We start from the raw sequence: 21,542 nt of genomic DNA, 5'->3' as shown, positions 1-21,542 counted from the left end.
CAGATACCTCCAAACCATTCTCTGAAACAGACTGCTTAATACATGTTTAATAAGTGAGAAAAGGAATACATTTTGGAAGATCTTACCATACTGACACCGCGGGCCCTGGAATCCTTCAGGACAGTGACACACTTGGGAGATACCTTCGGTACATTTGCCTCCATTGAAACAAACACCAATAGTGCATGTCGCTGGGGAAACAATCAGAACATTCACTTTAAAATGGTGGAATATTTTTGAGGCAATCTTGCTTCTGAAGAAAATTAATTACCTTCTACTCTTGTTATATACTTTCGAGGTATGCTTGTGCAGGGAAATTGAAAAGATTTGTAAACTAAGAAGCAGCGAGGGGAATACTCAGGAAAATGGCAATCACCAGCAAACTGGTCCTGAACAATTGTTGGAGTTGCTGGATGATAGGTTTTTGAATCCTTACGGACTTGATACTGACAGCTGGGAAGACGTGAGATGCACTAACATTAGATTTGCAAAGTTTTGCAGATTCAGGGTAGGTTTAGATTAGATTTAGAAATGGGAAATTTAACTCCTTTATTCAAAAAGGAAAAGGGTCAGGAAATGAAAGGCCAATTGGCTTAACGCCTAACGTAATGAAAGTATTGGATGTTATTATTAAAGATCTTATAGCACTTCGAAGAATACAACGTGATCAGGTAAAGTCAGCAGGGTTCCGTGAAAGGGAAATCATGTTTTGACCAATTTATTGCATTCCTTTCAAGAAGTAACATGCACTGTGGATTAAGTGAAACTAACATATATATTGTATTAGATTTCAGAAAGCACAGATAAGTTGCTGTATCAAACACATTTTGGAAAATAAAAGTTCATTGTGTCAGAGATAATGCATTAGCATGGGTAGAAGATTGCCAGTCTAACTGAGAACAGAAAGAAAGCACATCAAAGACTATTATGCAAAATTAAGTCAATATGACACAAAATGCTGGAATAACTCAGCGGGACAGGCAGCATCTCTAGAGAGAAGGAATGGGTGATGTTTCAGGTCGAGACACTTCTTCAGGCTGTAGACTTCAGAGTAGATTTCAGGGTAGTGATGACATGTACAGACTAATAGGAAACTAACAGGAAACATGACACACTGGTCAACCTGAGGAGCACCTTCAACAACAGACTGGTTGCACCAAGATGCAGGACAGAAAGCCACAGGAGATCCTTCTTCCCTGTGGCTATCAAACTGTACAACTCCTCCCCCTTCTGTTGTGGGGTAGACTGATTCCCCCCCCCCCCCCTCAAATCTTTGCACAAACCCAATCTTTTCCACGTCACTTTAATTTCATGTTTCATGTATCTTATGTTTTATGACTGTTGGCAGATCAATTTCCCTCCTGGAATAAATAAAGTTCTATCTTATCGTATCGTAACTGAGGGTAGGCAAGATGAAATACATGTTGTGGTACAGGGATCAATGCTGGGTCCTCAATTTACTACAATTTAAAAATATATGATTGGACTGAAGGTATAGTTGCCAAAGTTGTAATTGATAAAAAGATGGGAGAGCTAATTGAGTTGTAAAAAGGACACACGCAGCCCATAAAGGATTTTGATCGGTTAAGTGAACGAGCAAAGAACTAGCAAATGAAGAATAATATGGAAAAATATTAAATTGTTTATTTTGGCAGGAAATATAAAAAGAGCATATCATCTACATGGTGAGAGATTGCAGGGCTCGGAGGTGCAATAAAATATAGATACCTTAATACATGACTTCAAAAAGGCTAATATGCTGGTGAAGCAAGTAATTGAGAAAACTACCAAGATGTTATTTATTGCAAGAGGAATCGAATATAAAAGGAGTGAGTTTATGATTCAAACGTACTAAGTAATTGTGAGACATCATCTGGTGTGCTGTGTGTAATAATGGTCTCCCATGTTAACGATGGTTGTTAATGTGCTGGAAGCAGTTCAGAAATTTACCAACACTTGCAATGGGTGGGCTGCTTCATGAAGAAAGGTTGGAGAAGGCAGGCTGTGTCTGCTGCAGTTTAATAGAGTGAAAAGGGAATCAACTGGAACATACAAGATCCTTAACAGAGCAGATGTGGGCAGTACGTTTATACTTATGGGAGAATAGAGAACTCTGGAGTAATTGCATACAAATACAGGATCGTTTCTCCAAAGAAGAAATTAGGTCATTTCTCAGAGGGTCACAAACATTTGGAACTTCCTTTCCCAAAGTGCGTGAAATGTTCCTAAAGCAGAGGTAGATGGTCTCTTGTTATGCAAAGAGGTGAATGTTTACTGTGAATAGAAGGGAATGTAGAGTTGAGATCACATACAGAACAAATATGATCTTCTTAAGTCATGGAGCAAACTTGAAGGACCAAGTGGGTTCCTCTAGCTCCTAGTTTATAAATTCATGTTTTGTAATCCCCATCACCACTTTACAGACCAGAGGTAAATGCAAACTCCTTATACTAACATCAATGCAAATACCCTACACGAATAGTTTGCCTTAACACTGACAGGAAAGAACATCACTGGGCAATTCCATTCTTAACATCAAGGGCTAATGAATGAAAATCAAAGTGCAGCCAGTGTTTTAGATTCTCATACTATAACTGAAATCAGAATACATTAACCGAGATCAGAATACGTTAACTGAAATCAGGAACTCAGAGAGAGGTTTCAATTCCTGCTGTACATGCAAATAATATCTGGTTTCAGGAATGAAAGTACATTGAGATAAAATAGAAAAATGCAGGAAGCACTTAGCAGGTCAAATCAGATGGGCTCAGTGAAAAGAAAAACATCAGCTTGGCCTATAACCGACATGTTAACTCTTTCTCTTATTTCCAGCAACTGTCCGACCAACTGAATGCTTTCAGCACGCTCTGATTTTATTTCAGATTTCCAACATCCGTAATTGTTTTGATTTTTATTGTTCCAATACAGCCCATCATAAAGTATCAACTTTTGTACTCAATACCCTTCCCAATGAAGGCAAGTGTACCAAAGGTCTGCTACATCACATTGTCCACTTAAACAGGGAACCATGCGCCGATACCCTGCTCTGCAACACTTTCCAGGGCTCTGCCATTTAGGGTGCAAGTCCAGCCCTGGCTTGACACACCAAAGTGCAACACCTCACACATGTCAAAATTAAATTCCAGCTGCCATTCTTTGGCCCACTTCCCAACTGTGCTAGATCCTGTAGTAAATCTAGATATCCTTAATCACTGTCCATAATACCACCAGTTTTGGTGTTACCTGTAAATTTACTAACAATGTCAACTACATTGACATCCAAATAGTTGATATGGATAACAAGCAACAGTGGACCCAGCACTGACCCATGCAGCACTCCACTAGTCATAGACTAGTCAGGTCTTGGGGAATTATTCACTTTAATGCATTTAACCACCCCAGTACCTCCTCTTTGGTAACTCGTATATAATCTAAGACATCACAGCACCTATGCCTCATTCCTTAACTTCCATAATCTTCTCCTCAGTAAAAGCAGATGATTTAGTATTCATTCAATGTCTTTCTCCATCCCATGTGGCTCGATACAAAAAAAGGGCCTGCTGATTCTTTGAGGACATATTCTCAAACCTCCCTTTAAAGATAGCTGTAGAATTTCTTTGAACTTTTATCTTGCTTTCCAGATTCATTTCATGTCCTCCTTTTGGGCCCCTGACTGCCTTCTTAAGTGTCCTCCTACACTTCTTATACTCATGGAGAGATTTGCTTGATCCCAGCTGTCTAAACACGACATATATCTCCACATTTTTTCTGACCAGAACCTCAATATTTCTCATCAACTAGGGTTCTCTAAACTTGCTAGCCTTGCTCTTCATCCTAGCAGCTTCACACGACCCCTCTACTCTTTCTTTCTCACGTTTGATAGCCTTCCAATTGCCTAACATACCCTTACCTAAAACAAACTCTCCCAGTCAACCTCAGGAAGTTCCCACCTAATAACTCCGAAATTGGCTTTGCCCTAATTTAGCACCTAAACTTTTGGGCTTGTCCTAAGTTTAGTTTAGTTTAGAGATACTGTGTGGAAACAGGTACTTCAGCCCACCAAGTCAGCACCAACCTGCGATCCCCATACATTACCACCGTCCTACACATACTAGGGACAATTTTACAATTTAACATTTTTTTATATACCGCCAATTAAACTACAAACCTTTACGTCTTTGGAGTGTGGGAGGAAACCAAAGATCTCGGAGAAAACCCACGCAGGTCATGGGGAGAATGTACAAACTCCTTAAATCGTAGTCAGGATTGAACCTGGGTCTCTGGTGTTGTAAGGCAGCAGCTCGACCGCTATGCCACCATGTCACATCCTAACTTACTTTAAAACTAATGGAATTATGGTCACTGGTCTCAAAGTGCTTCTCCCCCTGATACTTCAGTCATTTGCTGTACCTCGTTCCCCAGGAGGAAGACCAACGTTGTGTCCTCTCTCGTAAGCGCCTTTAAATATTGATTAAGGAAGATTTCTTGGACACATTTAACAAAAACCACACCATCCAATCCTTTACACTGTGGGAGACCCAGTATGTATTACAGATGTTGAAATACCCCACTAATTCTATGCTATTGCTTTTCTCACTATCTGCAATCTCCTTGCACTGCAAACTTTGCTTGTCCAATTTAAGATGATAGCTTGACTTCCATCAGTGATCATTCCCTTTGTGTTTCTAAGGGGCCTGTCCCACTTAGGCGTTTTTTGAGGTGACTGCAACCGACTGCAATAGTCGTAGCAGTTTGCCGAAAAAACGGCGACTGGACCCCAGCTACGACAATGTCTACGACAAGCTACAATAACCTACCACCTAGTCGACGTCAAGCTGCGGCAAGCTACCGACAACCGGCGACCCAATCATCGTGACTTAGGACGTCCATTTACGACCGCACCTACGACAACCTACGACCACACAGGCGGCAACCTACGACAACTGGAGTCAACCTACGTCTACCCGTGACAAGCTACGACAAGCTACAACCATGTCGGCGACAACTGAAGACAATTCATGTCAATTTATTCACAAAATGCTGGAGTAACTCAGCAGGTCAGGCAGCATCTCGGGAGAGAAGGAATGGGTGACGTTTCGGGTCGAGACCCTTCTTCAGTCTGAAGAAGGGTCTCGACCCGAAACGTCACCCATTCCTTCTCTCCCGAGATGCTGCCTGACCTGCTGAGTTACTCCAGCATTTTGTGAATAAATCGATTTGTACCAGCATCTGCAGTTATTTTCTTATACAATTCACGTCAATTTGGCCTCCGGTTTTGATGCCGGTACCTGTCGCCGGTTGACGTAGGTAGTCGCCAATGTAATTTAACAAAGTCAGCACCGGCGACAACCTACGTCACCTGGTCACAACCTGGCGACAACCTACGACAGCGCCTACGTCAAGAGACATCAAGCTACGATCATTGGCATCAAACCAACAGTCGCCAAAATTTTTTAAACATTTCAAAATCCAGGGGCGACCAGAAAAACGGCGAGGTGGCAAGAGAATAGGGTTGAGAAGGAAAAATAGATCAGCCATGATCGAATGGCAGAGCAGACTTGATGAGCCGAATGGCCTAATTCTGCTTTTGGTCGTATTTGTTTCTGCTTCAATCCCCAGAACAGTCTGCCAACAATCCTCCTGTTGGTTATTGATTCCCCTCCTGTTCAGGTGCAGCTCATCCCTCTTGTACAGGTCACACCTGACCCAGAAGAGATCCCAATGATACAAAAACCCAAACTCCTGCCCCCTGCACTGGCTCCTCCATCATGTATTCATCTTGCCCGTCCAACTATGCCTGCCCTCACTCGCACTCGGCAATGGGATTAATCCAGCGATTCCCACCTTCAAGGTCCTGCTTTATCTTCCCATTTTTTTGTAATCCTCAAGAAATAAACAGGAAACGGCCTGATCTTTAGTTCAGTTCAGTTTAGAGATGCAGCAGGAAAACAGGTCCTATGGCCCACCGAGTCCACGCCACCAACGATCCTCGTGCACCAAACACTATCCTACATATTAGGGACAATTTACAATTATTACCAAAGCCAATTAACCTACAATCCTGTACTTCTTTGAAACATAGAAACATAGAAAATAGGTGCAGGAGTAGGCCATTCGGCCTTTCGAGCCTGCACCGCCATTCAATATGATCATGGCTGATCATCCAACTCAGTATCCTGTACCTGCCTTCTCTCCATACCCCCTGATCCCTTTAGCCACAGGGGCCACATCTAACTCCCTCTTAAATATAGCCAATGAACTGGCCTCAACTACCTTCTGTGGCAGAGAATTCCACAGATTCACCACTCTCTGTGTGAAAAAAAACGTTCTCATCTTGGTCCTAAAAGATTTCCCCCTCATCCTTAAACTGTGACCCCTTGTTCTGGACTTCCCCATCATCGGGAACAATCTTCCTGCATCTAGCCTGTCCAACCCCTTAAGAATTTTGTGTTTCTATAAGATCCCCCCTCAATCTTCTAAATTCCAGCGAGTTCAAGCCGAATCTATCCAGTCTTTCTTCATATGAAAGTCCTGCCATCCCAGGAATCAATCTGGTGAACCTTCTCTGTACTCCCTCTATGGCAAGAATGTCTTTCCTCAGATTAGAAGACCAAAACTTTAAGTGTGGGAGGAAACCCGAGCACACAGAGAAAACGCACGTGGTCATACGGAGAACGTACAAACTCCATACAGACCGCACCCTTAGTCAGGAGCGAACCTGGATATCTGGCACTGTGAGGCAGCAACTCTACCGATGCGCCACTGTGCTGCCCAATTGGCATCAAGATTATGTCCTCTAATCCAAGGTAAATTTCCTCAGTATTCAAGTGACAACATTCTCATATCATGACGGTGGAAAAATATGATCGTGTCCCGAGGAGGGAGCTACACTTACGGTGCAAGCAGCCTGACTCTTCATTTTGCTGGTTCCATCCTTGGCAACACTTATAGGTGTTCTGGAGCTCTATACTGTACACCTGTCTAGAGGCTGTGTAGTAACCAGTCCTGTAAGGAAAAGGAAGTGTTTCAATACATCAGGCACACCGGAATCATAGTCAAATATCCAGACCAGTTCATTTGCTTATAATACTGATACATTAGCAGGAAGATTCACATTCATCTTTCTCCATATGGCAAATATTTAATGATAGACCAACCAGAAGGATACTAAATGTTACTTCCTTAGACAAACACACTTTGATTTCACTTTTTTACATGCTAAGATGATATAAAATTAATTACCCACTGAACCCAGTCAGTTTAAGAAGAACTGGAAACAGAAAAGCAATCCAGATCCTGGCTCTGTCCATCACCCATCCATCCTGCTGGTCCCTAGTGTTTCGGACCCCAGTGCCAACTGTACTCCAGACTCGCTGCTCTGGCTGCATGCTCCGCCAGCACTCTGGAACCCTGGCCCACATCCCTGACTAACCAGTGAGCTGGATAACAAACCCATAGGATTTCCAATCTAATACCAAATTATTGGAGATTTTTTCTGCTTTAATCCTTGGTCGACATTACGGTGAGGCCACATTGAGAGTGTTGTGTTCTGTTCTGGGCGCAATGTTATAAGAAAGATGATGTCAAGCTGGAAAGGTGCAGAGAGGATGTTGCCAGGAGTCGAGAGCCTGAGCTATAGCGAGAGGCTAAGCATTCCTTTGGAGGGCAAGAGGATGAGGGGTGATCATATATACAGATTGAGGGCGTACAACGTAGGTTTACTAGGTTAATTCCCGGAATGGCGGAACTGTCATATGTTGAAAGACTGGAGCGACTAGGCTTGTATACACTGGAATTTAGAAGGGTGAGAGGGGATCTTATCGAAACATATAAGATTATTAAGGGGTTGGACATGTTAGAGGCAGGAAACATGTTCCCAATGTTGGGGGAGTCCACAACAAGGGGCCACAGTTTAAGAATAAGGGATAGGCCATTTAGAACTGAGATGAGGAAAAACTTTTTCAGTCAGAGAGTTGTGAATCTGTGGAATTCTCTGCCTCAGAAGGCAGTGGAGGCCAATTCTCTGAATGCATTCAAGAGAGAGCTAGATAGAGCTCTTAAGGATAGCGGAGTCAGGGGGTATGGGGAGAAGGCAGGAACAGGGTACTGATTGAGAATGATCAGCCAGTAAAACATTGAATGGCTCGAAGGGCCGAATGGGCTCCTCCTGCACCTATTGTCTATTGTCTATCATTATACATATCTCATATATAAAATCATGAGAGGAATGAATCGGGTAATCGCACAGAGCCTCTTGCCCAGAGTCAGGGAATAAAGAACCAGCGGACAAAGGTTTAAGGGAGGGGGGAATGATTGAATAGGAACTGGAGGGGTAACTTTTATACACAAAGAGTGGTGGATATATGGAACAAGCTGCCGAGGAGGTGATTGAGGCATATATCATCGCAACTTTAAGAAACGTGTAGACAGGTACATGGATAGGGCAGATTTGGAGGGATATGGGCCAAAGACAGACAGGTGGGAATAATGTGGGTGGAATATGTTGGTCGGTGTGGGCAAGTTGGGCCGAAGGGCCTGTTTCCACACTGTTTGACTCTATGATTCTACCTCGTATCTGAATAATGTTGAAAGTAGAATTCAAGCTCCTTGGTAATTCAGGCCCATGTTAACGGCAAGATTGATAAAGTTGATCTTACCTTCTCTCATATCCAACACACCACCGATGTGCAGTGCATCCTTGTTTCCACACTTTAACCATTCGTGTAAAGGCCTGTACACAGGGCTGTCTGTGTCCCACCATGGCCAGTGCCTGCTCTGCACACACATGGGGCCTGCCCAAACAAAGAGCAAAGTTAAAAGGTGCATTTTATATCATTATCTGGATTCCATATCCAGAGTTTCCAGATGTTATTTCTCAAACTGGTTAAAAAACTCTACCCCCATGTCCAAGCAAACAATCCAAATTTTAGAGATACACCGCAGAAACAGGCCTTTTCGGCCCACCGGGTCCGCGCCGACCAGCGATCCCCGCACATTAACACTATCCTACACCCACTAGGGACATTTCTTTTTAACATTTACCAAGCCAATTAACCGACAAACCTGTACGTCTTTGGAGTGTGGGAGGAAACCGAAAATCTCGGAGAAAACCCACGCAGGTCACGGGGAGAGCGTACAAACTCCGTACAGACAGCGCCCGTAGTCGGGATCGAACCCGGGTCTCCGGCGCTGCATTCGCTGTGAGGCAACAACTCTACCGCTGGCTGCGCCTCAAATTATGCAAGTTCATTATAAACAGTGCTTCATGCACAGGTACTAATTTATTCTTACAATAAAGATAATAGTCCAAAGTGTTCCAGATAAAATACATGAGGATATTCATAAAAAACGGAATGCATGGTAGCCAAGTGCATTCTCATAATTGTGTCCAGAATAAAGAAGTGGTGGACCATCAATTACCGGTACATCTGTGGTGGACCTGTATAAGGTTGACAGGTGATCGGAATGGAAACGGTCCATGCAGAAGGTGGTTGAAATCTATAATGTGCTGCCTGTAGAGATGATGAAGGCAGGTACTTTCACGGCATTTCAGTGTCTAGACAAGTGCTAGAATCAACAAGGCATAGCGGGCTACAGCCTGATGTGGCAATATGTGATTAGTGCAGTAGTTACGATGGACAACACTGAAAATGTGGGCAAAGTGGCCTGTTTCTTTGCTATACATCTCAATGAAGCTTATTCTACATACAGTATAAACCAAGGGTTCCGAACCTGGGGTAAATGTCGCTTACCCAGGGGGTAAATTTGAACACAATAATAATGTTAAAAACAGTATTTTAAAATTTCCCCTTTGTCGGTTGCTTTCTTATGGTAGAAGTGTAAACTCAATTTACTGAACAAAACAGGGTGGGGGTAAATTTACTTTCGAAAAGTTGCCAGGGGTAAATGGGACGAAAAAGGTTGGGAACCCCTGGTATAAACCATCCTGTTAACCCTGTTATCAAACCAAATTTGACCAATTTTGTAATTTCTTTCAGCGAGGTACCTGACAGGCTTTGGTGCTAAATAAGGCCATGTTTGAGTGCACCTGAAATTGGTACAATCCAATTTCTCGATAATATATTTGAGCTTTATTGATTAAAGGTGGGATGTTGGTTCCTTTTCTACTAGTTCCCTTGTTTGATTGCTAAACAGTCACTAATTTCCAATTATCTTGGCACATGATCCTTGAAGGGATTATTCACAATCCAGAAGATTCACACAATGCTGGAGTAACTCAGCAGAACAGACAGCATCTCTGGAGAAAAGGAATAGGTGACGTTTCAGATCGAGACCCTTCTTCAGACCTGAAGGGACTCGATCTGAAATGTTACCTATTCCTTTTCTCCAGAGACGCTGTCTGACCCGCTGAGTTCCTCCAGCTTTTTGTGTCTATCTTCGGTTTAAACCAGCATCTGCAGTTCCTTCCTACACATTCACAATCCAGACCTGCTTCTTTGAAGTTGTCAGTGCATGGACAAGGCGAGTAAAGTGTTTTAAGAAGAAAGTTGACTTTTACTGGGAAGGGAAGACATAACATGGGGTGACATGGGTGAATTAACTTCAGGTTGTGTATCACTGGTCTGTTTCATTATAACTTTGGTTCTCCAGAGGTTGGCATGACTGCCAACTGGTGAGGACATTGTATGAGGCTGCACCATCTAGTGGAGATGTTCTGCCTGACAAGCAATGTTCCCATTCCATTTCCCTTGTTCATTTACCATCACTCTGATATCCACTTAGTAAATTACCTCATGGCAACAAACCTTGACTGCAAAATTTCTCAGTTACTTTATGAAAAAGATGTGTACCTTAGAAAGTCCATCAACACAGTTATGAATCATCCTAAGTAAGTGGAAGCAAATCCCTTCAGCATACAAGATGCAAAATTTATAGTTTGTTGAGTAATACAATTTGATCGAAGAGGCTATAAATTTTATGGTCACTGATGTTTGTTAAAGAACGTAATAACGTCGTTATAAACTACCTTGTATGATTTCATAAAGGCTTAAGGAAAAATAAAATTATCTTTTAAATATGGTTGCAACTTGAATTATGATTCAGAAAAGAAAGCTGGGCGTGACAAGCTGCAGAGAGTTAAAGAAATCTGGTATTTTGTTAAACATTCGGGTTATGTAATTAAAAAAACACCCATGGAAGCAGCGGTAAAGTTGCCACTTTACAGCACCATGGTTCTCCCCGTGACCGCTTGGCTTTTCTCCGGGTGTTCTGGTTTACCTCCCACATACCAAAGACATTTAGGTTTGCGTTAATTAGCTTTGGTAAAAATTGAAGATTGTCCCTTGTGTGTAGGATAGTGCTAGTGTACGGGGATCACTGATCGGCACAGACTCGGTGGGCCGAAGGGCCTGTTTCTGCGCTGTATCTCTAAACTAAACTAAAACATGGGAGAATTTCCAATCAGTTAATGTTGCAGCATTACTAACATTTACGTAGGGGGGAATGTAACTGTCCAACCAAATGATGGTGGCCTTGTACATCATCAAACAGTACTTTGATTTATATGTTGAGAAATTGAATTACGTGTACATTGCAATGTATGAACGTTGCATCCATTGCAATAAGGCTTTGACTAAAACTATGACCGATGTGCATCTAAGCACATGGCTAGGGCCCACATTTAAATTTTAGATTTTTAGATTTAGAGATACAGCGCGGAAACAGGCCCTTCAGCCCACCGGGTCCGCGCCGCCCAGCAATCCCCACACATTAACACTATCCTACACACATTAGGGACAATTTTTTTTTTTTTAATTTACATTTGCCCAGCCAATTAACCTACATATCTGTACGTCTTTGGAGTGTGGGAGGAAACCGAAGATCTCGGAGAAAACCCACGCAGGTCACGGGGAGAACGTACAAACTCCGTACAGACGGCGCCCGTAGTCAGGATCGAACCCGAGTCTCTGGCGCTGCATTCGCTGTAAGGCAGCAACTCTACCGCTGCGCCACCGTGCCACATTGAACCATGCAACATCAGAACTTTGCTGGTTCTCACATGCACGATGAAGATGTAATGTGAACAAATAATAGAAAAACAAAGCCGCACAGATGTAAATCGACCCACCTGTGCACAGTGCATCGCCATCACTACAGGGCAGCCGGTAACAAACAATCAAGAGCTCAGTTCAGATCATCGATGGACCGAATCTCTGATTGATATTCTGTGACGCCCTCGACCTTTATGGTGTGTGGGAGCAGGGAAAAGAGTCCCTGAGCACTCCATCCCAACCCGAGGTGCTGCCACAAATTCCTATCTAGCCTCAGGGAAGGAGATGGCCGATCATTATCAATGGCAAAACCTTCCCCCTATCAGCAGCAGTTCTTGCTGAGATCAACCAATTAAGAAATGCAGTGATGTTGGGGCATATCACAGGTTATGCTTGAGAGACAATCCTAAAACTGCAAGAGGTGACGCGTGCCAGAGCCAATCACTGCATCTGCACTTGTGAAAATGATTCTCTGGTAGAGCTGAATCAAACAGTAGCAGATCCTCACCAGAGCATGTTTTATTCCTATTTTTACACAAGAATGAATTTAGTAGTGAAGCACTGGCTTGGTATTGCACTGAACTGTCAGCCCAGAACATGTGCTCAAATCTGCCACATTGATTCTCAGTGTTAGGCGTGTTGCCTTATAGGCATTTAGGATTTATCTATCAGAACATCACCCTCATCAGTATGGAACACTCAACCCTATATTTCCACACTAATGTTTCTGCTCCATATACGTCTTCCACCTTCATTCATCTCAACATCATCAATAGATTTTTTTTTTTCTCTCTTCCTTGTGTTTTTCTTCAGATCCCCTTAAGTGCATCCACTACAGCTTTTCCTTATGATTGCATCCACATTCCAAACTCTTCTGGGTGAAATAAGTGTTATCCTGTTGTACATATTACCGACTATCTTGCTTCTCTGTCTCCTAGTCTCCCAAGTGAAATCATCTCCGTATGTTTGCTCTGCCAAATGATTTAATCAGCTAGTAGCATGCACATAGATAAATCTGGCTCTGATTAACAATGGTGTAGGATTCCTGTCAGTCGGCCACAGCAAAGAAGGCTGCAGGAACGTAGATCCCGGATAATATTCCATACAACTGTGTTGGATTAGTTTGCGGGTTTCTAAAAGCAAGACGATGTAATTCAGCCAGAAAGATGGCACAGCAGGGCATTGGCTGACTGTACCATGGACACGCACAACCATTCAGGGGACTGGATTTAATTTATAATATTCCCAAACTTTCAAACCGCCACATTCTGGCTGAAGGATCAAGCATCATCCTGGATTTGTCACTGGTTTGTCCAATCCATAGAAGACTTATGATCTGGAGAGAGGTTTTAAGTCCCAAACCGGCAGCTGGGGACATAATTAAAACAAACTGGAATAAAAAGCATTTAGAAAAGGATGGATGTTCAGTTAAAAAAAAAAAAGCTTCATGGTTCATGAGCATTGTTTAGTAATGTAAATTAGAGGGTATTAGCCACAAGGTTGGACAAAGTTGGATTGTTTTCTCTGGAATGTCAGAGGCTGAGGGAAGACCTGATTGAAGTGTCTAAAATTATGAGAGGGTAGACAGTTGTAACTTTTTTCCCCCAGGGTTAAAAATGTCAAAGACTGGAAGGCATAGCTCTCAGGAGAAAGGGGCAAAGTTTAAAAGAGACTAGACAAAGTGGACCCATTGGGCCCAAACCTCTCCTGCATTGGTGCAGCACACTGTCCTCCCCCCCTCCCCTCTTTCTCATCAACCCCCCCCCCTCTCCCCCCTTTCCCCTCCCTCCTTTTAAACTTTAAAATGTGAATAACTTTAAAAATATAACACCGATTTCAATAAAACTACTTGCATTATCACTAAAGTGACAATGGTGAGTAAGGTGGGCCTAAAATTGTCGCGCTGTCACAAACAAGATAACAAACGAGAGTTTTAGTATATAGATGTGCGGAGGAAGTTTTTTTTACATAGAATAGTGGTGGAGGCGCATACAGTAGTGGTGTTTAAGATGCTCGTAGATGGGCACATGGATGTGCAGGGAATGGAGGGCTATGGACCAAGTGTAGGCAAAAAAGATTAGTTTAGCTTGACATCATGTTCAGCACAGACATTGTGGACCAAAGGGCCTGTTCCTGTGTTGTACTTTTCTTTCAAAACAAGGAACTGCAGATGCTGATTTACCAAGGAAAGACACAAAATGCAGGAATAACTCAGCGGGTCAGGCAGCATCCCTGGAGAACATGGATGGGTGACTTTTGGTGTCCAGACCTTTCTTCAGACTAATCAGTTTGAAGAAGGGTCCCGACCCAAAATGTCACCTATCACCAGGGAAGCACATATCCATGTTCTCCAGGTATGCTGCTTGACCTGCTGAGTTACTCTAGCATTTTGTGTTTGTACTTTTCTATGTTTTATGAAATCTGCTGCTCTCTTACCTGGTCTGCTTTGTATGGGGCTCCAAAGCCATCCACTGACTTTTACCTGCTCTTTGAGATTGCCTAGTAATTCATCAGGTATATCAAACACTCAGTTGTATCCAAGTACTACAATAATGTACAAGAATAAATGCGGTTTGACCTCCTGAGATTCGCTTTGACAATGGATTCTAGAACAATAAAGTCTTACCAGAGGCTAATTCTGAGAAAAGAGACATGCAAGAGGCTGTCTGGATTAGCAGCTCAATTGTGTTGCATCATGACCTTTAAATTAATGCACATTACCATTAAACTGGAGACCAATGAGGAATGCAGAAGAAAATCTTCACCCAATATGACAAAATCACAACACAGGACAAGAAACATAGTGACCAGGGAGTCAGGGGGTATGGGGAGAGGGCAGGAGCAGGGTACTGATTGTGGATGATCAGCCATTATCACATTGAATGGCGGTGCTGGCTCAAAGGGCCGAATGGCCTACTCCTGCACCTATTGTCTATTGACCAGAAATTGTAATCAAAGAGATGGTGTAATCATAAACTAAGCAGTCTCTCTTCTATTCAATGGGATAAAAGTTGCATTCCTGCCACTTCTAGTTGTGAGTAGTGGTGTTCAATTAAACGTCTAATAGAAAAGAGAGGGCTCTTTATATTCCCATCTTTAATCAAGCAGAAACTATTGCATGAGTGTGTAAAAGAAAAGGCAAGCCAAAAGGTCAATCAGATAATTCATGTCAGCCACTTTCGGAGGTTTCACCATGATGATAACATGCTGTCCAGAAAACCATGTTAGCAAGGCAAAGGAGCTGGCTACTGACTTGAGGAAGCAAGGTGGTGTACACGCCATAGTCATCATCAATACTGTAGTTACAAAGTGGATTTGGTCAAGAGCCCCAAATTCCTCGGCATAAGAAGAGCCAACAATTTGTCCTGGATCAATGACATTGAAGTAACGGCCAAGGAAGCACACCAATGCTTCCTCAAAAACTAAAGAAGTTTTGTATGTCTCCAATGACTCTTACCAACTTCTTCAGATGCACTGCAGAAAGCATCACAACTTGGTCTAACAACAGAAGAAATTGCTGAGAATTGTGGATGTAACTTAGTCCATCACACAAACCAGACTCCTCCAACACCCTCTCTCCATGTGACAATAATAAACTAATACCAACACCATGACAGGAATCAAGAGTTCACCTGATACAACAAAGGCTATAGCCTCAAACAAGTGGGTAGTAGTTCCATCTACTTTCATGGGATCTGATTACAACAAAGATCAAGCGGGTCATCCCAAGTGTCTTTGCGGGTATGTATTTCATAATTAACCTTATTCAGCAGCTCATTAACTCCTTTCTAGGTTGTGGAGGCTACAATGACTTTTTCTCTCTTACATTGGCACAGTGGTTCAAGCCTCTGCCTTATATTTCCAGTAACCAAAGTTCAATCCCGTTCTCTGCTGCTGCCAATGTGGAGTATGGACTTTGGAATGTGGAGTTTGGACTTTCTTCCGGCAACTGGGTGGGTTTCCCCCAACAGCATCAGTTTCCCCTCACATCTGAAGGATTAGCTGCTGTTAATTTTCTCCGAGTGAAGGCAGACTGTAGTTGAATCACGGGGAGTAGGTGAGCACTTGAGAGGGCAGCACGGTGGCGCAGCGGTAGAGTTGCTGCCTTACAGCGCTTGCAGCGCCTGAGACCCGGGTTCGATCCCGACTATTTTGGGGATGTCACAAAATGGTGTATGTACAGAGTTTGTACATTCTCCCCGTTTTCTCCGGCATCTTCGGTTTCCTCCCACACTCCAAAGATGCATAGGTTTGTAGGTTGATTTGCTTGGTACAAGTGTAAATTGTCCCTCGTGTGTGTCGGAACGTGTTAATGTGCAGGGATCGCTGGTCGGGTATGAACTCGGTTGGCTGACGAGCCTGTTTTCGCACTGTATCTCTAAAACTAAAACTAAAGAGGAGATGGAAAAATAAGTGGGGGGAATGGGAATAGGCATGGGCATACTCTGTCAGCCATGACTGACTTGATAGACTGAATGGCTTGCTTCTTGGGGTTGTAAGAAAACATAAATCCAACATTTCCTATGTTATAACAGCAACTAAATCACACCATTTTGAGACATCCCCAAAATAAATGTGAATGCAAGGCTCGATTTTATTTCTTTAATTTCCCATTTGAAAACTTATTCTCCAGAACTAGCCGAGCTATTTCACTGCATCTATAACTGACATTGACCAACAAACTGAAAAATTATCTTGGCATAACCTATTTTCAAAAATTAAATCAATCCTAAAATGACCAAATTAGCCAGCTGTCAATCTTCTGTAAAACTATGGAAAGGAACTTTGATGATTTAATCAAGTGACAATCACTCACATTTCACCTGCTCATCCGCTTTTGGCTTATTTTCCTCCAATAAGACTTGTTTCCAGATAGCAGATTAAAGTAACATTCCATGTGTGTAAGTGACTAACTTTGACATCAAAGTGTTAATGGACCAAGTGTGGCATAATGGAGGACGAGTGGAATTAGATTCTAGAAGGACTTTGGAAGGTGGTTAGGGGTTGGGGAGGGTGGGGGTTGAGATGAGACTCTGCACAGTCTGTAATCACATCAAGATCACAGAAAGATTCCACAGAAGAGTTCCAACCCACAACGTCACTTATCCATGTTCTCCAGACATGCTGCCTAACCCACTGAGTTGCTCCAGCACCTTGTGTCTATGTTTGGTCCCAACCCGAAACATCACTTATCCATGTTCTCCAGAGATGCAATCTTGATGCGTTGAGTTACTCAAGTACTTTGTGCCCTTTTTTGTAAACCAGCACCTGCAGTTCCTCATTTCCACAGAAAGATTGAAGGCCAGCCATCTGAACATTACTGGTAAATTTCCTTTTGGCATGATTGTTTGTCCTTGACAAGCATTGTTCCACATGTTTTACATGCCTTCATCAAACAAGTCCTCAATTAAAGAGATAACAACCTCATGTAATTTCCTGCAGTAGGAAATATTTATAACAATTTAAAATTCCAATTGGATGTACGGAGAGACATGTTTGCAAAGAATATGTTTTCTTCTTCTTAGGCCCCCTCGGTCATGGCTGACCATGGGTGATGCATCCTAGTTGGCTGCTTGCTCCACACCTCGGCTAGAGCAGCGTCGCTTGTGGCTGAAGAGACCAATGCGGGAGTGACAGTCTCTGTGGCAAAGGTCACATTTGTGTGTGGACTCTGGTGTGTTGAAGTTGCTGCGCTCCTTTCAGCGTGCCCGCTTGTCTGCCGCTACGTTCATCAGTTTCTCTTCCCCCTTTTTGAGATGTTGGTTCAGGGTACCTCTCCACCTTGTACGGTCAGCTGCAAGGCTCTCCCAGGACTCCACATCGATGTCGAGCGGCTTCAAATCTCTCTTGCAGACATCCTTGTAACGTAGCTGGGGGCGGCCGATGGTTCTCCTCCCAGATGTTAGCTCTCCATAGAGGAAGTCTTTTGGGATACGGCCATCCTCCATGCGGTGGACATGGCCCAGCCACCGCAGCGTGTGCTGTCTGAGTAGAGTGTACATACCCGGAAGACCAGCGCGAGACAGAATCTCGGCGTTGGACACTCTGTTGCCAGGATATACCCAGGATACGGCGGATGCTTCTAAGGTGGAAGGTGTTGAGTCTTCTCTCCAGTCTGGCATATGTAGTCCATGTCTCACTGCCGTACAGCAGCATGATGTTGACACAGGCATTGTAGACTGCTATCTTTGTCTTCACTGTCAGCTTTGGATTGGTCCACACTCGAGTTGTGAGGCGAGCGAGAGTTGTAGCTGCCTTCCCGATCCTCTTGTCAATCTCTGTGTCCAAGGAGAGGTTGTCGGTGATGGTGGAGCCGAGGTACGTGAACTGATGGACGGCATCGAGTTTGTAGTCGTCAATGGTGATGACTCTGTATCCTGTCCGCTTGCAACACACCAAGGAGTGGTCTGTGTGGCAGTCCGCACTGTGGTAGGAGCGTGTGTGGAGCACGTTCTTGAGGGCGGCACGTCTGACTAGGATCAGATCCAGTTGATGCCAATGCTTTGAGCGTGGGTGCCTCCAGGATACCTTGTGCTGGGGCTTTGTCTGGAAGTATGAGTTGGCGATGCACAGGTCATGGTAAGTGCACAGCTCGAGCAGTCGCTGTCTGTTCTCATTCATTTTGCCCACACCAAACTGCCCAAGGCAGGAAGACCATGATTCGTGGTCTGCACCCACTCTGGCGTTGAAGTCGCCCAAGAGAACGTTCTTCCTTGCTGGGGATGCTGCTGATGATGGATGCGAGGTTCTCGTAGAACTTGTCCTTTGTGTCTGATGTGGAGGACAGTGTCGGGGCATACACGCTGACAAGGGTGACCGGGCCTGCGGTGGTGTTGAGGCGGAGAGTCAGGAGTCGCTCTGAGCCATTGCTGCCTGGTTCCACCGTGTTCAGCAGGCTGTTCCTTACTGCAAAGCCTACTCCGTGCTCTCTGGGCTCATCAGAGTCCTTCCCCTGCCAGTAGAACATGTAGTCCTTCTCCTTCAATGTGCCCGAGTCTGCCAGCCTTGTTTCCTGAAGGGTGGCTATGTCTACGTTGAGTCTCTTGAGCTCGGTGTTTATGACAGCTGTTTTCCTGGAATCGCTGATGTCCTGTGGGTTTCCAGAGAGGCCGGTCATCATTGTCCAGACATTCCAAGTGCCCAGTTTTAGAGCTGGTCTTTTTTGACATGTTCTTTTGTTGGCAGGTGCGATGGTTGCGATCTGCTGTTGGGATGGTTCCTAATCCCCGTGCACCCAGTGAGGATAGCAGACCATGGCGGGACAGCACCTTATTGGCTGGGTGCTGCCCAGCTTGAGGCGGGCGGTAGCTGTCCAGTGAGATCCGAAAATCCTTCCCACCGTCGGGAGCAACCCCTGGCGCCTCACGTTACGCCAATCTAGCGATGACTTATAACCGGTAACTGTTGCTCCCCGTGTTGTGTCGACGCCGCAGGTGAAGCTGGAGTGTCCTCTCCAGGTTGTAGGTGTAGGTTTGCAGTGATGTGTGGTCGGATGCAAGCCTGGGCGATGTCATGTGAAGGACAGGCTGTTGCCCATGCAGCACGTCCCCCCTCTCCACGTCGCTGATCAATCCAAAGGAACAACAGGGCCGTTACAGTTTGGCACCAGTGTCATTGCAGGAGCTACCAGAACAAGGTTGCAGACAACAACGAACTTCCTTCGGGACTCCGACTCCGGATTTTCTTGAGGTTTACTCCTGGAGTCTTTTCCACGACTGGATATGGCCACAAGGCAGTGGAGGCTTTAGATCAGAGCTTTCCCTCTCCTAGATGGACTGCCTTCCCAGGCTGACGAGCCTCATCTGCCCGAGACCCGTGGGGGCGGGAGAGTCTACCTTCCCATGCAGGTGTACGAAACCTGCCCACTGCCACACAAGAATATGTATGATTTCTTATTCTAGTCATCCTGGAGATACCACAACAGTCATGAGTGTACTTCCCTCCATAATTTACATTCTTTCCTATGTTTGGAAAATATTTGATAATCACTCACTATATCTCCTGCATTTCAAATCCTCTCTGCACTAGGTGGCCTCACTATTGTTGAGGAAGTAAAGAGGCACAAATCTATGTCTTTTTCTTCGTAAATTCAATGTCTATGCTCCAGCAATTTAGCAGATGTACATCCCCGGCTATAAATATTTCTGCAGCTGTTTTGACAAAATGCCCATATTGTGGCATGTGGTGTATGCATCAATATCAGTCAGCCAAAATCATTGGAAGGAACATCCTGTAGTAATTGGCATTACAGTACTTTGATCAAATATAACATGGAGTTACATGAATTTACAACACAAAATCAGAACATTGAGCTCAAATGGTCTTATTCAACAATTGTGCTCCATTTAAGGCTTCTCCCATCTTATCTCGTCTGACCCATGAGTATATTCATATCTCCCTCACGTATGTCTCTCACTTCCTTATTAATGCATTTATGCTATTCAACTGTTCTTCTTCTTGCGTTTGAGGCAGCAGAGGTTATGTAACGCCCTCCAGGCGCTGTAGCCAATGCAATGTGCTGTTGTCGAGGGCCGTGAGGTCTACCCCTCCACCAGGGGGACGGAGGACAGTGCAGTCGAAACTCTTCATGGGGTAGCAAGCTGCATACTTTAACTCCTCTTGGGGTAAAGTGTTTAACCTATGCCCTTTAGAGGATTTATTCGTGGCCATCTCCCAAATTTGGCCCTGGCTGTGAATTCTGCAAGGATTGATTTGTATTTTATACGATACGATACTATACAATAAAATTTTATTCATCCCCGGAGGGATATTGGTCTGCCAGTCACATCACACAACAAGGTACACGAAAACTTGAAATTAAAAGTAAAAACAAAAAGAAAAAGACAAGCGACTGTTGGCTGGCTGCCATGTGCACAGCGCCTTCACCAGAACAAACCGGAACGAACAAACGAACGCAGGCTTGTCCCCAGGCCTGAGGATTCTAAAGCAGAGTGCACCCCACTCCCCCACACCAGGTCCCCCTTTGTTCTCCCACCGTCCCTCATGGAGGTCCCCCCATGCCGGGTCCCCATTGTCTTCCTCTCTCCCCCCCCCCCCCCACACTCATTGACCGTTGATCGAGGGTCGATCGCAAGGCCCCCCCATCACCGGCCTAAGAGGCTCCTGTTGCCGCCGAGGCCCTCGTGCACCCAAGGCTCCCATTGCCACCGAGGCCCCACAGCCATCGAGGCTCCCGTCGCCGCCGAGACTCGCGCTGCCGCCAAGGAGCTCGCTGCCGCGGCACCCATCGCCACTGCTACGGGGGCACGATCCAGTCGGCGGCGAGGTTGTTGAGCGGGTGGATCGGGTCCACGTGGGTCGCCAGGACACTCCCGCCGTGCGCGCAGTTCCCTGGGACACGTCACTTCTTGAAAATTGAAGATGGACACAAAAAGCTGGAGTAACTCGGCAGGACAGGCAGCATCCCTGGAGAGAAGAAATGGGTGACGTTTCAAGTCGAGACCCTGCTTCTCGACCTGAAACTTAATTCATTCCTTTTCTCCAGAGATGCTGCTTGTCCCGCTGAGTTAC

The 21,542-nt window shown here is 44.5% G+C and overlaps 1 protein-coding gene across 1 annotated transcript in view; it reads right to left on the bottom strand.

The window, feature by feature from the left end:
• The window catches only part of LOC144599140 (uncharacterized), a 302,751-nt gene that overhangs the window by 272,193 nt on the left and 9,016 nt on the right, over positions 1 to 21,542 (bottom strand). Inside the window, exons 2-4 of the mRNA XM_078409871.1 lie at positions 8,658 to 8,792; positions 6,896 to 7,005; positions 87 to 191 (exon numbers count right to left, since the gene is read on the bottom strand). Of these exons, the coding sequence (XP_078265997.1) occupies positions 87 to 191; positions 6,896 to 7,005; positions 8,658 to 8,792 (350 nt within the window). The remainder of the gene's footprint in view (positions 1 to 86; positions 192 to 6,895; positions 7,006 to 8,657; positions 8,793 to 21,542) is intronic.

This window comes from Rhinoraja longicauda, chromosome 13 (assembly GCF_053455715.1).
Source record: "Rhinoraja longicauda isolate Sanriku21f chromosome 13, sRhiLon1.1, whole genome shotgun sequence".
Lineage (NCBI taxonomy): Eukaryota > Metazoa > Chordata > Chondrichthyes > Rajiformes > Arhynchobatidae > Rhinoraja > Rhinoraja longicauda.
This window is presented reverse-complemented; position numbering and strand designations above follow the sequence as displayed.